The sequence below is a fragment of the Grammomys surdaster genome, unplaced genomic scaffold, assembly GCF_004785775.1.
Source record: "Grammomys surdaster isolate TR1022 unplaced genomic scaffold, NIH_TR_1.0 239, whole genome shotgun sequence".
NCBI classification, from domain to species: domain Eukaryota; kingdom Metazoa; phylum Chordata; class Mammalia; order Rodentia; family Muridae; genus Grammomys; species Grammomys surdaster.
The window spans coordinates 8,195,007-8,210,641 of record NW_021604684.1 but is presented as its reverse complement, the minus strand read 5'-3'; the positions used below and the strand labels follow the sequence as shown (position 1 = coordinate 8,210,641).

At 42.6% G+C, this 15,635-nt stretch overlaps 1 protein-coding gene across 1 annotated transcript in view; it reads right to left on the bottom strand.

Moving 5' to 3' along the window:
* Nucleotides 1-1,020: 1,020 nt before the first annotated feature.
* Piezo2 (piezo type mechanosensitive ion channel component 2) overlaps nt 1,021-15,635 on the bottom strand; it is a 368,900-nt gene continuing 354,285 nt past the window's right edge. The window contains exons 48-55 of the mRNA XM_028774207.1: nt 15,040-15,187; nt 11,672-11,860; nt 11,157-11,249; nt 9,806-9,978; nt 8,334-8,462; nt 6,742-6,821; nt 3,181-3,364; nt 1,021-2,589 (exon numbers count right to left, since the gene is read on the bottom strand). Coding sequence (XP_028630040.1) covers nt 2,337-2,589; nt 3,181-3,364; nt 6,742-6,821; nt 8,334-8,462; nt 9,806-9,978; nt 11,157-11,249; nt 11,672-11,860; nt 15,040-15,187 — 1,249 coding nt within the window. The 3' untranslated portion in view covers nt 1,021-2,336. The remainder of the gene's footprint in view (nt 2,590-3,180; nt 3,365-6,741; nt 6,822-8,333; nt 8,463-9,805; nt 9,979-11,156; nt 11,250-11,671; nt 11,861-15,039; nt 15,188-15,635) is intronic.

Genomic DNA, 15,635 nt, shown 5'->3' with positions numbered 1-15,635 from the left:
CTGATAAGTCGACAGTTATTAAACTGATAAGTCGACAGTTATTAAACTGTTCCTCTGATAAGTCGACAGTTATTAAACTGCCCCCTAAGTTCTCATCTTCATACCCACAAATTATTGCATCACTCAACCTCCATCAAAGAAGATTCTTTTTGCAGTCAGATAAAGATGATCTAATACTAATCTAGTATTAGAATAGGGCCTCACACTCTACCACCGAGCCACAATTTTTAAGCTTTTTTTTTTTTAACTTTTAGTTTAGACAGAGTATCATCACCAAGTTTCTCAAGACAGCATTGAATTCACTCTGAACTGGAATATAGTCTTTTTCTGTTGGATACAAGGATTAAAGATGGTGTCTAGAGGACTTATGGACAGTTCGAGGGCATACAGCCTAGGCACCTGAGGCTTGATCATTCCCTACACCCTACATTCCCTACTTCCTTTCTTCTAAATCTACATCCCATGACAGAACTACCCTTGTGCAGGAGATGCCATAGACAGCAGATATGCAGCTGAGCCCCCGGGCAGCAACCTTTGAGGACCAGGAGGGCTTTATACATTCTCATTAGTAGCTGAAGGCAAGGGGTTTGGCATGACTGAAGACGGGCTGCTAGATGACCTACTTATAAGATAGTTATTAAATTCTAGTTGCTTAGTGTCATCAGAGAGTTCTATTACTAAGTGATTTGATTTTGCGGCTGCCATGATTGACTGTACCAGTTTGTGCTGTTAGGCTGAGGTACAGTGAGAACAACTGTATACTCAGTTCTCCAGAAGATGCTAGACATTAATTAGTTGAACTCTATTCAAAAAGTTCCATAGCAACTGTCACTGCTTCCCTCATTGTGAATTGCTTTGACCTTTGCTGATATTGTCCCTCCATAGCACCTATCTAACAAAGGGAATGCACAAATGCTTTCTTATTTTGATTCTTAGTATGCTATAGTGAAAGCAATCACTTTATCTCCTTCACGCAGAGGACCAATAAATGAATGAATGCATACATAGAGCCTCTTTGGATGACTTTGCAAGATGTGCTTTATTTTAAGTCAGTCCTGAACCCAGAGTACACAGGAGTGGTTTTTGACATAGTCTAGCCCATTCAATGGTTCTTCTCAGAAACGGTATTTTTTTTTAATATTGAATGAAAAGTACATTTCAATCATAAATTTTCATGCTACAATGCTATTTCACGAAGAGGTTGTGTTCCCAATGAGAATAATTTAAGAAAAAGGCCATCATTATTTTTTATTTCCCCAAGCTCAATATACATATTTCTTTCATAATTATGAACTTAAAAAACCCGTCTTAGATGTAAAAATGTGATTCGGAATATGTAAACTCTTTGATATGCCTGAAAAACAGCAAGGAAAATGTCACATACTGGAAAAACCACTGCCTTAAATCATGGAGGTGGGAGGAAGCATGTGAGGGGTTGGGGAGAGGTGGGGTAGGGGATGGGGAGAGGCAGAAGAGCCCTGTGACTTCAGTCACTGGAGTTACAAAGCTGAGGTGTTCCCATCAGGCTGAGCTGACCACTGCTGTCCTTCTGTTTCTGGGGCAACAGGAGCCATCCGAAGCAGAATGGTCAACGCTACCTGGGGGTGGTTACCACCCGACCTTGCAAGCAGGAGTCCACAGAGTTGCTTTGCTGAGTTTTTTGTTTTTGTTTTTTTCCTGAGAAGTCACTGGTGTTCAATAGAAAGATTTCTTACCAGTCTTCAGTTGAGATAAGGCAGTAGGAGTATCGCTAATGTTATCTTTTTGCTTAGAATGAGGCTTGTCCTTCCAGCCACATCTTCTGGGTCTGGGGGTCCCCTCTTTCCTCTTGAAACTCAGGCAGTGCTGCTGCCTCCTATTGCTGCTGCACATCTGGAGTGTGCTGAGGGCTCACAGGGGTTGGGGGGTCTCTGCTCAGCAGTTTCCCCAGCGGTGAGTAGAGCTGTGTGTTGCACATTGACCATGATGTCAGGAAAGGTGAGGTTCCCTAGAGAGTTAGACACAGGTGAACCTTCTCCAAGGGAAGGGACCCTACATAACCGATAAGAATGCAAGATACTCTTGACTGAAAAAAAAAGAAAAGAAAAAGAAAAGAAAAAAGAAAAACCTCTTAAGCAATGAGCCCTGATTTCAGAGAAATGGAAGTATGGAGAACTTCAACAGCGCCTTCTTGTGTGAGGTGGCTTGCATGAACAAGGAAATCAACTTCTTTCAGCCACCTGTCAGAAGAGAAATGGTTGCCACCCGACTAGAAATGCTTAGCTCTTAGAATATTGTGCTTTTCTTAAAAAAAAATTTCAAATGTTAGCTTTATTTGCAGTCCAGGTCTTAAGGGATCAGTTTGTTTTTTCTCTAGTCCACTTGATCATGGTTTCTGGTGACCTGTACAGGAATATCAATTTGGCATAGAGGTCTTCCTCCAGCTCCAGTTCTCCTGTCTCCCGGACAAGAAATATATCTGTGCACAACTTCAAGATTCTGTCCACATTCGGAAGCTCTTCAAACATGATGGAGTGAGAGATCCCACTGAAGAATTCACGAACAAATTTCCCAATTACAAGGACAACAGATGCGTACAATCCCATGATACTGAAAAAGACAGCAAGGGAAAATAATGAAGATGGTTAAAAACTCATGTTGGCTATACTTTGACAAAATCCAACACGATTACACATGCTCCTTTCAAAGTATCTCTTTTCCCTCTGACAAGCCTGTCTTGAGGTTTACTTTAAATTATGAGATGCTGGATGGAATTTTTTATGTGGTTAATTCTGAAAAATGTAACATGAAAAATATACTTGTATCTTAAGGGTGATTGTGGATTCGATTGGATTAGAATGTAGTATTTAAGCACCAGAAGGTGAAGTGTTCTGTAGTGTCTATTTGATCCATTTGCTCAGGGTCAGAAATCAATGTAAGCCAAACAGTGGTACCACTACCTGGAATTGCATGAAACCATGCCATAACGGGAAGGCACAGGACATGTCTCCCAGAGCTGTATAAGTCTCACTAGGAATTCTGATGTTTTTGAACCTCTTGTCCCCATGTTTTGAAATGAAAAACCATGGCTTTGTGACTTTGAATAGTGTAGAAACACAACTCAACTCCTGGAGGGAAAAGGCAGCTATTCCAACTTCATAGCATTCTGATGTTAGAACTGTTCATCATTACATGACTTACCCATAGCCAGCCAAGAAGCCTAGGCTTGGGGGGCTGACTTTGTCATTGAAGACCACCAGCTCCAAGGCTTGGGACCCCTGGTTGAATATCCTACTTCCAGTCAGGTTGAGAACCCACCACTCACTATTGGACTTTGTGACATTGTCTCTGAACAAAATGATGGTGATATTCATGAAATTATTTTCTGGAAGAGGAGAAAGACAAAAATGAAGGCAGCATGAGGGTCTCCAGATTTGATGCAAATCACAAGTTCCCAGATGGCAAAGCCCAGTTAACATGTAGTACCCAATTCCAGAATGTGAAAGACACAGGGACATGACAAATATAGGTGGAGAGGAAGTAGGCACTAGGAATGCTCAGATGAGAGTTCTGTCACTGTTGCACATGTGCAAACAGCCAAACAACAGAAATTGATGGAGGGTCCTCCATCTAAGTGGCTGAGCTAATCTTTCCAAAGACAAGAGTGTATACCACATCATCAACCTTTGGTGCAACAGATCCATTTATATTGCCAGCACTTCCCAAATATCACTAGGAGGAAGGAATTAAATATACTAGATGGTGAGGATTTCTAGAATGACATGTAATAGTAACCTTATTTTAATAGGAAAAGACTATGTACACAATTATGGCCATGTGGCAGCTAGCACAGGGCCAGGATTGTCAAGGTCTATCCCTTTGGAAAGAGTCACTTTAATGAAGTCACTTAAAGAAGAAATAGCACAAGAGCCAAGTCTTGCTGGCTCCAATATGTGGCAGGGGTACGGGGGTGTTCATTTTAGGAAGGACTGATAGCAAGAAGTTCTTCAAAGCTGTAACACCCATAGTTTTAGTCAGTGGTTGTTCTTGTTAGAGCATAAAGAAAAAGCTAAAGGAGGAACAAGAGGCAGGGTAAATAGAAGCTTGGAGTTCCATAGAGTAGATTTTCCTAAGATTTCTTCATTTTATCTGCAGGGGCAAACATGCATACTCTAAGTGAGGGAAATATGTCATCAATATTTCATGGTAGGTGCTTTGATTTTAGGATTCTAGAACAGTAACTGTTGGATGGAGGAATATACGAATGCGTAACTGAATAACTGTTGGATAGAGAAACATAAAAATGGGTTTATGGATGGTCGTGTAGGCAAATGGATGATGGATGTGTAGGTGAGTAGGTGAATGGATGGATGAATGGATGGATAAGTGGATGGTTGGGTAGATGGATGGATGGATGTGTGGATAGGTGGTTGAATAGATGGTGGATGGGTAAGTAGCTGAATGTGTGTGTGTATGGGTAAGTGTATGGCTTGCTGACTGGGTGTCTGGGTAAATGGATTGTGGATGGATGAGTGGGTAAATGGATAAGTAGGTGGGTGGGTGAATGAATAGATGAATGAACGAATGCATAGATGGATGAGTGGGGTGATGTATGAGAAGATGGGTTAATGGACAAAGAAGATGAATGACTGAAACTTAGTAAAGACAAAGTCTTTGTCAGGTAAGAGTATGACTAATCAAGGACTTTCTTGAATAGCAATAACTATGGTTCTGAAAACCATAGATAGTCATAAGCAAGACCATCCTGCCCTGGGTCCAGAGAGTTTTAGGTTTGGATCTAGTTCTACTGAGTATGTGATCCAATGTGTTACCCACACCTCAAGTATCAGTCCCTTCAGATGTCCACTGGAGTTAACCATCAGCTAATGCTACACATGGCTATGGTGACATCGCTGAATAGAAGGGCTGGAAGGAGCTGTAAAGGGAGAAGGGAGTTCCATGATATTGCAGGCTGGAAGACAGAGGGCTGGGAGTGGGGCATGGAGAGAGACTGTCCTTGGAAAAGGAGAGAGGACATGGTTTTCTTTGAACCTGCATGGATAGAGGAAGGGCCTTGTAAAATAAGATGCTTTTTAAGGAGTGGGAAGCATCCTCCTCAGGAGCATCCACTGGGCTGGGTTTAATCTGCTCTGTCAGATGGCCGGTAGGGAGACCATCTATTGAAACAGTAGCAGGGAGGAGCTTGAAAAGGATGGTCACTTGAGAGGAATCCATTTGTTTTCTCAGGCTAAACAGCTACAACCGTTTCTGTTTTAAAGGGAGATACAAAATTGACCCCATGCACTTTTGAGTTACTTGCAAAATCATGCTCATTTCTTGTTGATGAAGAATAGCATGTAGAGATGGACTTGGCCTGGCACCCACCCTCATGACTCACTATGGCCATCTCCATGTAAGATCTTAAGTGCTCACCAGCTGAATGTGAGCATCATGGAGCTAGTCTCCAGTACCTACCATGGTGTCTGGTGCCTAGTACAGTGTGGGACTGTGTAAGAGTATCCTGGTTCATGGCTGGGCATGGGTCTAGAACCCCAAGACTCTAAGTGAGAACCGGCAGGAGTTCGGCCACGTCCCCAGAACCCAGGGTCCCAGAACGCAGGGTCTTGACATGCAGTCTGGTCTCCATAGACCTACATTGTTCAGTCACGTAGGCCATTACAGCCCCTCCCAAAGTGCACAGGTAGAGGGTGTGACTAGAGCCCTCAGGCCCTAGGGATTTACATACTAATGAAGGCCAGAGGGCAGAGCAAATTAAGGATTCCTTTCCAGAACCTCCCTCTTTCTCCCTCCCTATTTAACTCAGGACTGCCCTGAGTTTGGGGGGGGGGAGGGTACATCCAGATCCATCCACCATCCGCCATGACAATAAACCCTTTTGGAACCCAGGACTTTCTTGTGCCATTGTGGCCTGCCGTCACCAAAGCCCCCAGCCTCTGGAACCTTAGACTTTCTCCTGCATGTGGGACCTGCCACGTGAAAACCCACCAGGACCACCACTGCGGCCCCCTTATTTCCCACAGTACAGAGTGCCTCATTCAGGTTTGTGAATGAACACACACTGGATACCTGCATTGTACTTCACCATCATCAAAAGGACCAGTGGCTTCAGGAAATGAAGTCAAACAATTCTTTCTAAGTAAAATATAATCATTCCGTGACAGGATATGGACTGATGGCAAAGTTGTCATTGTGCCAACATCATAGTCTCATAAACCCAGATGCAACCTGTTTGCTAGTAACCAGGCTTAGTGGTATATACTGCTATACATAAGTGTTATACAGGCATATAGTCTATGATTGACAGGAGTATCGTGGGGCATATGTCTGTCACCCAAAGCAACAGCTTCCCTCCATCACTCTTACTCTAGAAAAGTCCTATGACTAAAACCCATTATTGGTATGTACTGACTCTGGGGCTTGATCAAACGTGCCTCATGTTTTTTTTTTTTTTATCACATTTACCAATGTTTGAGGCACTTTTCTGTAAGCAATCCGGTTGCTCAGAAAATCAAGTAAACAAAGTCATGAAACATGGGTATGGATCAGTCAGGGACTTTGCTCAATGAGAAGGAGATGACAAACATGGCTTACAGGTGTGTCAATGATTCTTCTTGGTTATGTTTCTCATAATACACAGTGAGATATAACTAGAAGGCAGTTTGATAAATATTCAAGACACAAACTTCTAAAGGTGAATAAAAGCAAGGTTTGCACAGCTCTGAAGTGGTTTCTCATCCTTACCAGACAGAAGCTGTTTTATAGGCTTTGAGTTTGAATCACTGGGTGCCTTCACATAGTATGGGTAGATCTTCTCTATTGTCCTGCACATTGAGAAAATAAAGACATGAACGTAAGTCATCTCAATACCTAAAATTGATGTTTTTGCTGCTGTTTTGACCTAGTAACAAATAAGGATAAAGTCCTCCTACAATAGTATATTGTATGCCCATCTTAATTATTGAGATTTTATTATAACCACAGTTCACTAAAGCTGAGGTTCCATGCTTTCTATCCAGACATACATGTAACTTCCAACACATGTAACTGGCAAGTAGCTGCTGGTCTTTCTTACATGTGTGACCTGTTACTTCTGGCTAGGATATTTTAGCAGTTCTCTTCAGTGGTGAATTCTTTTCTGACTTTAAGTTTTTTTGTTTTTGTTTTTGGTTTTTTTCAAAAGTATCTATGGTCAAGAATATTGCTTGGTTGATTGTCTGAAGACTGAATGTGAGGACGGACACTAAGTTTTGTTTGTCTCCTAGGAACTGCTTCATTGCATGTTCTCATTTGAAAATAGTGGGGGATGGAGCATTGATGATCTTTAAGAGCTCCTGAACATCAGGGACTCATGGAGTCAAGGAGCTAAGTATCCAGATAACTATCTTCTAGTAACCTTCATGGTCAATGCATCAGCAGGTGGCCATGATAGCCTGGAGTACAAAGCTGGGGAAGTTGCCAATAGACATGTGGAATGGTCTGTCAGTTTTGGATCTATGTCATCTTCCCTCTGCTGGTTCTTATTTAGCTCATGTTTTCCCCCACCACTTGTCTGTTACCCATTGACTTCCCATCCCATTTAGTCAGTTTGACATTCATCCACCCTGCAACAATCGTCATAGGAGGAAGGGGTCTGTCCTTGGCTTTTGGTGATTAGACTCAGATAGGACCTCAAAGATATAAGGTCAGTGCTTGATAAGCTGTGAGACAGAGGCAGTGAAGGGAAGGCATCAATACTGGTGGCAATCTATGAAGCAAATCTCTACTTGTTTTCTTCTTTTGAAAGTTACTGGGTACCTAGATCTGGTGGTAGGCATGACAAGAGAAAGCTTGGATCATTTAAGTCTTTGTCCCACCCTTCTAGACCTTTGGGCAGGAAATGCAGCAATACTGGCTCATGTTATGCTGGGCAGTTAGATCTAGGAGAACCTGAGGAGTTTCTACACCTCTAGACATACGGGGATCAGCACAGTGGTACCCAGTGGGTGGAGAACGGGGCCCAAGGACTGATGGAGAGAGCTGCCTTGCAGTGAACATTGGTCACTGAGGGTGGAAGAACACTGTGCCTTGTGCTAGAAGGAGGGCAGGACAGTATTTTACCATGGATGGAGTGTACCAGGAGCCAGCCCCACACTGTCATTAACAACATATGCATAGCAGAATTGCAGGGAGAGTGGAGAAAGGGTCCTGTGACTGGGGCTGACATCAACTGTCTTTATTCTCCAAAACGAGCCAGTCAATTAAAGCTCACTTGCATTCTCAAAGAAGCTAGGAGTCCCTACAGAGATGTTTTGTGATGGGCTTCGTATTCTGAAGAAAGCTGTACCACAACTTACACTGGCGTGTTTGAACTTTCTGTGTCATTGCCAGCAATCATTTTAGCTATGCTAGTTCGTGTTGCATTCGCAAGAGGAAAAGAAAGCTTATCCGTTGCTATTTCTGCCTTTGCACCCAAAGTCATGTTTCTGTGAAGGAAGGAACGAGAAAAAAAAAAAAAGCTTAATGTTAGTGATGGCTCTGCCATCTGGAGGAGATTGATAGACACTTGATTCACTCTTGCATCTCACCAACTTTATAGTGGGCCCAGAGTTTTCCATCCCAACCTTCCCAGCCACCCTACCTCCATCTCCACCATCTTAAAAGCCAAAGTAGTAAGACAGAGGGAAACCACAACCCCATAAGACAGAATAAAGGGATCAGAGTCTTCTGATCAAACAGCAGGTGTCAGGAATTTCAGACACCAGTGATGTCAGTCTCTATGATGACCAGTAGAGGCAGTGTCTAAGAATCAGAAGTTATTTTTCTTCTTCTTGCTATGGATTGGTAGCTCTTCAGAGCAAAGGATAAAAGCCAAGTCTATGGCCACTGGTACAAATTGGAATTGATGAATTGGAGACATTAAGGAGAAACTGAGATTACAGAAAGGTTTCTGAGCAACCTCTTGGAAACAGTATTTTTCAGTTTTCTTTTGAGTTCCTTTTAGATTCTAAGATTTCCTCTGAACTTGCCCCTTCTTTTTTGTTAATTTTTTTTTATGCAATGTTTCACTCAATAGCTCAGGCCTAGTTGTGTTGCTCAGGCTGCCCTTCAACTCACCCGGATTCTCTTGCCTCTACCTTCTGATTGCTAGAATCATAGGTTGAGCTATTATGATTTCTTAAAAGCCAGGAAGTTCAAGTTGTGGCTTCCTGCAGGTGGACCTCCTGGGGTTCTGGTCCAAAAGACTGACAAAGGAAACTAACCCAGTTCTGTTGTGTTGAGGTCCCCAAATGCACATGACTAAAGCACTGAGTGAAATGTCTGGATGCCAAAACCTTTAGTAAAAAGACATACTTAGTTTATCCACACAAAAGTCTGGGTGTGTGTTCAGGCTTGGCTCTCCTGTTTCTGGGACTCAAATCTCACACCCATAGAACACTGCCATCCTCTGGTCCTCTGGTACTCAGATTAAATTTTTGTGGAGCTCTCAGGACAGGGCACTGTTTATTTTCTTTTCCATTCCCTCTACTTTTCTGTCTCGTTAACAAAATTCACTCAACTGCTGTCCCCTCCTAAAAAAAAAAAAAAATCCCACAAACAAACAACTTCCCCTATCCTCATCCCCAAAACCCAACAACAATTAAAAGAAGAACTAAGACACTTTAGCCTGGTCATTGGTTCCTAGGAAAGCAGTATTTCATAAACAAATTGTGAATTTTAGCATCAAAGATAAGTGGCTGAGCATCAAGATCAGGTCAAATGGCGCTTCTATATTCTCCCCCGACCCTGAGGTAAGGTTAGGAAGGATGCATGGAAACACAGTAACTACCTCTGGATACTCCATGAAAAAACAACAGAGAAGCAACTATTGGGGTCGGTGAGCTCCTGTATCATTTTCTGCTTACTGGGAGGGCTGATGGTCCACAAAGAATTCGAGTTCCCTTCCAGTTCTGCTACCGTTATGTCTTGCCTCTCATAATTCTCCAGAAATTGCATAGCACCCTGGATGTACACAAATACACAGGAATGTAAATGGAATCTATTCACCACGCTCATAATGGAAGCAGCTGCTTTCGTTTAGCTGACTTTACAGAGGTCTCCCTAGGAATAAATGGTGCCCAAGGTGTTGGGTTCCCAAGGCAACTCCCCTCGAATGCCCAACAGGTATTCAACCATTCTTATCAATCAATAAAGGAGAACCTTATCATTCACATCATGTTTCCCCATTGCCAAGGAAACCATGAACCAAGGAAGTTCCCTTCACCGAAGACAAGGTTTAATCCACCTAAGGGATGCTGCTTGTCAAGATTAGTTTTGCTAGCATGGACTACTGATGGATATTTTAAACATATCTGATTACTTGATCTGTTTCCATAAATCATTTGTGAAACTGTCTTTATGATGAAAACCATGACATTATATTCTTGGAATGCAAACTATAGAAAAATGAAAACCATCAGGTACAATCCTACCACCAGATACTGCCATTGTCCTATGGGCTCAGGGACACATTTCTTTTGGTTTAACATTTTAAGATACAATATTCAGATTCTTTTTTTTAATCTACATTTTACTTGAGAACTTGTGATATAACTCATAGGATACTTAAAGGCATTCTATTACAAGAGAAATTGCTTGGGAAATCTTCACTTCAGATAGCAAAGGGTATAGCATAAATATGGTCAGAAGTGCAGGCCTTTGTTTTCAGGAGAGTTGCTGGGGAGTCAGTGTCAATCAGATCCATGCAATATATTGGGTATCATTTCCTTCACCAATCAGGTTTTTTTTTTTTTAAAAAAAAACAGTCAGATGACTTCAGTTTCTATGAAAACCAACATGCTCTTAAACAAGTACCCACCTAGTGCTTTCCCATATTTTGAATTAATATCTTAATTCAAGGTTCCCAGAACAGATAGGCCAATCAAAGAATGATACCACTACATGCATTTGTTTAAATGAGTAAAACCATGCTGAACTTTTATTACAATTAATTAAACTTGTGTTTGCTCTCACGTTTGCTTTCTAATCTTATCAAAGTTGCTGGTGGCAAGTTAGGTGCCACGTGTTAGCTGATGATCTGCTCACTGCCAGGAGGCACAAGCAAAGCCATCCAGCTGCTTGACAACCAGCAAGAGAGCCTTCATGGTGGTCTTCAGAGAGCTTGGCCTACATTTACTTACACTGTTGGAGTGGAAAGACTTTAGGAATTCCTTATACTTTGAGTCATCCATAACTTTTAGTTGACTTTGCTGGGCACTCATTGTGAAGATAGGCTGGAAAACAAAAGGCACAGGGCCCAGTCAGCATTACGTGACACTTCCTCGAATTAGGCTTAAAATAAACACATTTACACAGTTATGTACTACTGATGCCCCTAAGACAGTTGGCCTCAGAGATCGCCTTTTGCACTGATTAGTTCTGTGCTCAAAACCAACGAACCATTGTTATTACTGTGGTTGCTGTTACCGTGTGCCGTGCTGGAGATCAAGCCCACGCCCTTGCATAGCCTCAGCAAATGGAACTACCCTGTCTCCAAGTTTCTGCACCTTCCCTCATATAACACATATCTGCTGATCAGTGAGCATTTATATAAAAACTCTGGCTTTGAGAACTATCACTACACATCCTAGTCAGGGCTCTCATGTATAGATACTGCACTAGGGAAGATTCTAGAACATGGAGGAAGCTAGATTACCTGATAGCCTCCCAGGGTAATTGTGACTGACACATCTAGGGGTTGGTTGATAACCCCTGCGACAGATTTGATCAAAGACATGAAGAGCAGAGGAAACCAGACGATACAGATGAGCAGGACAATGATCATTCCGCCCATGCCGTACTTCACGGCTTTCTTCTTCTTCTGGCCCCTGGGCTGAGGGTATCTCTGCAATATAAGGATTTAGGAAGACTCAGCAGGTGTCTGAGAGAAGGTGAAGAGGGAGGCTCAGGTAAGGGTGAGTGGTTCCTGCACAGCACTGGAGAAGTCTTAACCCTGATTCCTCTCTACTTGTTCTGACATGGGGGCAGAAACCTCATCCCTGTCAGCTGGGTTTCAAGCTGCACCAAAGCTCGAGCTAGATCTTGAGCCTCCCTTCCTCCAGGTGAGTTCCAGGAGGTGCTCTCTGGCAAGCATCTATTTAAAGTGTGCAAAGCATGTATTTTAAGTGTGCTTACCTGTGTGACAATTATCTTTCCACTGCACCACATGACCGATGCTTTGGGGCTTTGGGTGCTGTAGCAGAGTTCTGACCACACAGATGGTGGCTCAATAAGTGTTTATGGCAGGTTGAAAACAAAGGCCACACATTCTCAGTCCTCCATTTACAGCCCTTTGTTAACAGGTCATTTCAGCCACATGACTTACCGTGTGCTGGAATCTAGGCTGCCCCAGAAGGAACATGTGATGAATATAACAGAGAGAGGACTCTCAGCCTCAGGTCCCCAGGCTTGGCAGGCTTATGTGCCTGATGCCCATGGGATGTGAGGCCATCAAGAGGGGAAGCCTGAGCTTCTTTGAGGATGAGGGAAGGCCATCATCCTCTCTCTCTGTACACTCTACTACTACAGATCCAGCTAGTGTCAGATTACATGTATTAGACAGGGAATTATGGGTAGAGACTATCTTTTTGTTGTAACTCACTCAAGAGAACAGCCTGACCTCTATTTGAAGAGCACTCATGTGCTGTTAGGTGTCAGGAGTGTCTACAGATGATTTAACAGTATGGAAGGATGTGTGGGTTCTGTGAAAAAATACTGTATCTCCAAAACACAAATAAACCTTTCTTCTTTTTGAGTTCACTCGTCTTAGGTGTTTGGTTATAGTATAGGGAATGTAACATATGGAAATAGAGTCAGTATCTTTATGGAGTGAGTTTTCCTCTGAGATCTTGACTGTGAACTTGGGACACTTCCTGACTGCCACCTTGTAAGGCAGCCAGCTCTGCCATGCAGTAGCATTGATTGTTAGAAATGTCTTTATTTTCTCTCGACACTTATTGGAGCATTTGGCCCCTTGTCTTATTTGTTGGTTTATGGCTCACAAATATGAACCTAGTTTTTATACAATTTTCTCACACTGTCACAATGTTGAAAGTAGCTGTAAATATATTTCTGCTTTGTATGTTTTGCTAATGAACCAAACAATTCCTGATTTGTTCTAGTGGTCTCATTTGTAACCATTTGTTACACAATGTAACACTGTAACCATTTGTAAGCTTTTGTTACCACTCTGGTAGAGTGGTATTTTTGTTTTTCCCTAGGGTTGAATGTACTGCAGTATTCTCTCTACAGTGTGGGGAAGTGGTGGGACCTTTACAGGGAATTTGGGCCACACAAGGAGTCCTTAGGAGTGAACTAAAAGTTTCTTGAGGAATGGTCATGTCATCACAGGAGGCCATCCCCTTTCTCTCAAGTCAGGTTCTTTCTCTGCTTTTTGACCATGCAGAGAGAAGCAGGAAGCAAAAAAAGATGCTGCCCTGTAGGGCTGGAAGTCAAAATAAACCTCTTTATAAATTTCCCAGTCTCAGGTGTTTATTGCCGCATCATCATCATCAACAACAACAACAACAAAAAGATCAACAATAGACTAGGATGTTGTGTCCTCATTCCAGTTTTTCTGCTCCTTAAAATTGGACAAGCGGCTATAGAGATGAGCAAATGGTCTGGCTGCTCTTCCAGAGGATTCAGGTTTGATTCCTAGCACCCACATGGTAACTCACAAGTGTCGATAACTTCAGTCCAGGGGATCTATCACTCCCTTCCCAGCCATAAATCTGCTGTTTTCTGGGAATCTCATCACACAACCTATTTCCAAGGAAAGAACATGTACCAAGGCACTGCATAATCCTGGTGATTTTAGGGGCTTCCAGTTGTAGTTTACGAGATTTTAACCCCATCTGAGGAACCAGCCTGTCATTTCACTTCTCAAAAAAGGAGAAAAGAGGAAAAAAATTCACAGCAACTTCTTGAGATGCAACATGAGAACCACCAAAAGAGTACATGAGGCTAAACCAGACAACTGGCTGCATGCTCTCCCTTAGAGGCACCTACACCTGTGTCTCTCTCTTACTTTCCTCTGACTGTATTTCATGCTCAGAGTTCTTGTGTTTAAGCCTATATTAAAATATGTTTAAGCCGGGCAGTGGTGGTGTACGGCTTTAATCCCAGCACTTGGGAGGCAGAGGCAGGCGGATTTCTGAGTTCAAGGCCATCGTGGTCTACAGAGTGAGCTCCAGGACAGCTAGGACTACACAGAGAAACCCTGTCTCAACACCCCCCCCCCCAAAAAAAAAAGAAAATATGTTTAAGAGAAATCTTCAACACTGCTTCATGGCAAAGTCCGGACATTCTTTTTAGCATCCAAGCTACAAACTCTGGTTCGGCCCAAGCTGAAGTCTCTAAAAGTTTAGAGCAATTCTTTAGTGGCAGTGTGGAGTGTGTCTCTGTCTCCTCAGCACTGACAAGCTCCTTCAATTCCAGAAACTTCATAAACAAATCTGCCTCCTTACTAACCGTAGAGCTGTCTGGCCAGGGGAAGCTGGGAATGCACAGTAGATGTTAGGTACTTTATAGGAGCCTCTTCCAAAGAGACCTCTCTGAGGTAAGACAGGAAGACACTTCCCACCCTTTGGCTAATGTTGATTGTATCTTTCTGTCACCATATGTATATGTGTATATATTATAATGTATATACCACATACATTATATATGTATATAATATACACACCAATATTTTGGTTCCATATAATGAACTTTTAGAATATCCAATAAGGCTAATCTATATTCAAACTTAATAATCACCTAGTAGAATAACATTTTCTCTTCCAGAGAGTTTAAAGTTCCCATCCCAACATCTGGATGCTGTTGCCAACAACAGCAGAAATGACTTTAAAACCTCCAACCCCAGTGGGTCAGAAGTCAATGCTATATTTATGGCTCATGGCAGGTTTTGTCCCCTGCCTCCATCCATTTGGCCACAGACCATGCAGCATCCACATTAATCTTGTAACAGACCTGTGCTCAAGAGCAGCAGGCAGGAAAGAGGTACTTTCATCTGCTCTTTACCTTTTCCGACTCTCGCCAGCACTTTAAGATGAAAATATGTGCGTAAATGTCCTCCACACAAATCCAGCTGGAGAGGCTCAAGGTTGTATCCGTCCACACCCAGTCCATTACGGCCCGCAGCTCAGTCAGAAACGGGACCAGGCGGAACCTGCCAGGAACCACGTTTAGTCAGACAGATATTTGGAGGATGGCCCCGTTGTGTACCTCACCTCAGGAGGTCACAATCTGTGTAAAGCACCACAAGTTAAGAAAAACTCTCAAGGTGAGCCTCACAGTAAAATTAAACTGGGAATACAACTGTTTCACATTAAGAATTGAGTATATGGATTGATCGTTTTCATTCCTGTTTTCTCTGAGGGTGCAACTCACTGGGATTTTATAATAAATGAATATTGAAGCTGACTCTGTTTCTTTCACATGTGTTTGTACTAAAGAATCACTTGGGCAGAGGTTACTATGGCTTTGTTTATGGATGAGTCAGTAAAGAGTGTACACTTTATAAAGAGGAGAGCAAATTCGGGAAGGCAGAAGGACCAGGCTTTGTCACTGGAGAGAGAGAGAGAGAGAGAGAGAGAGAGAGAGAGAGAGAGAGAGAG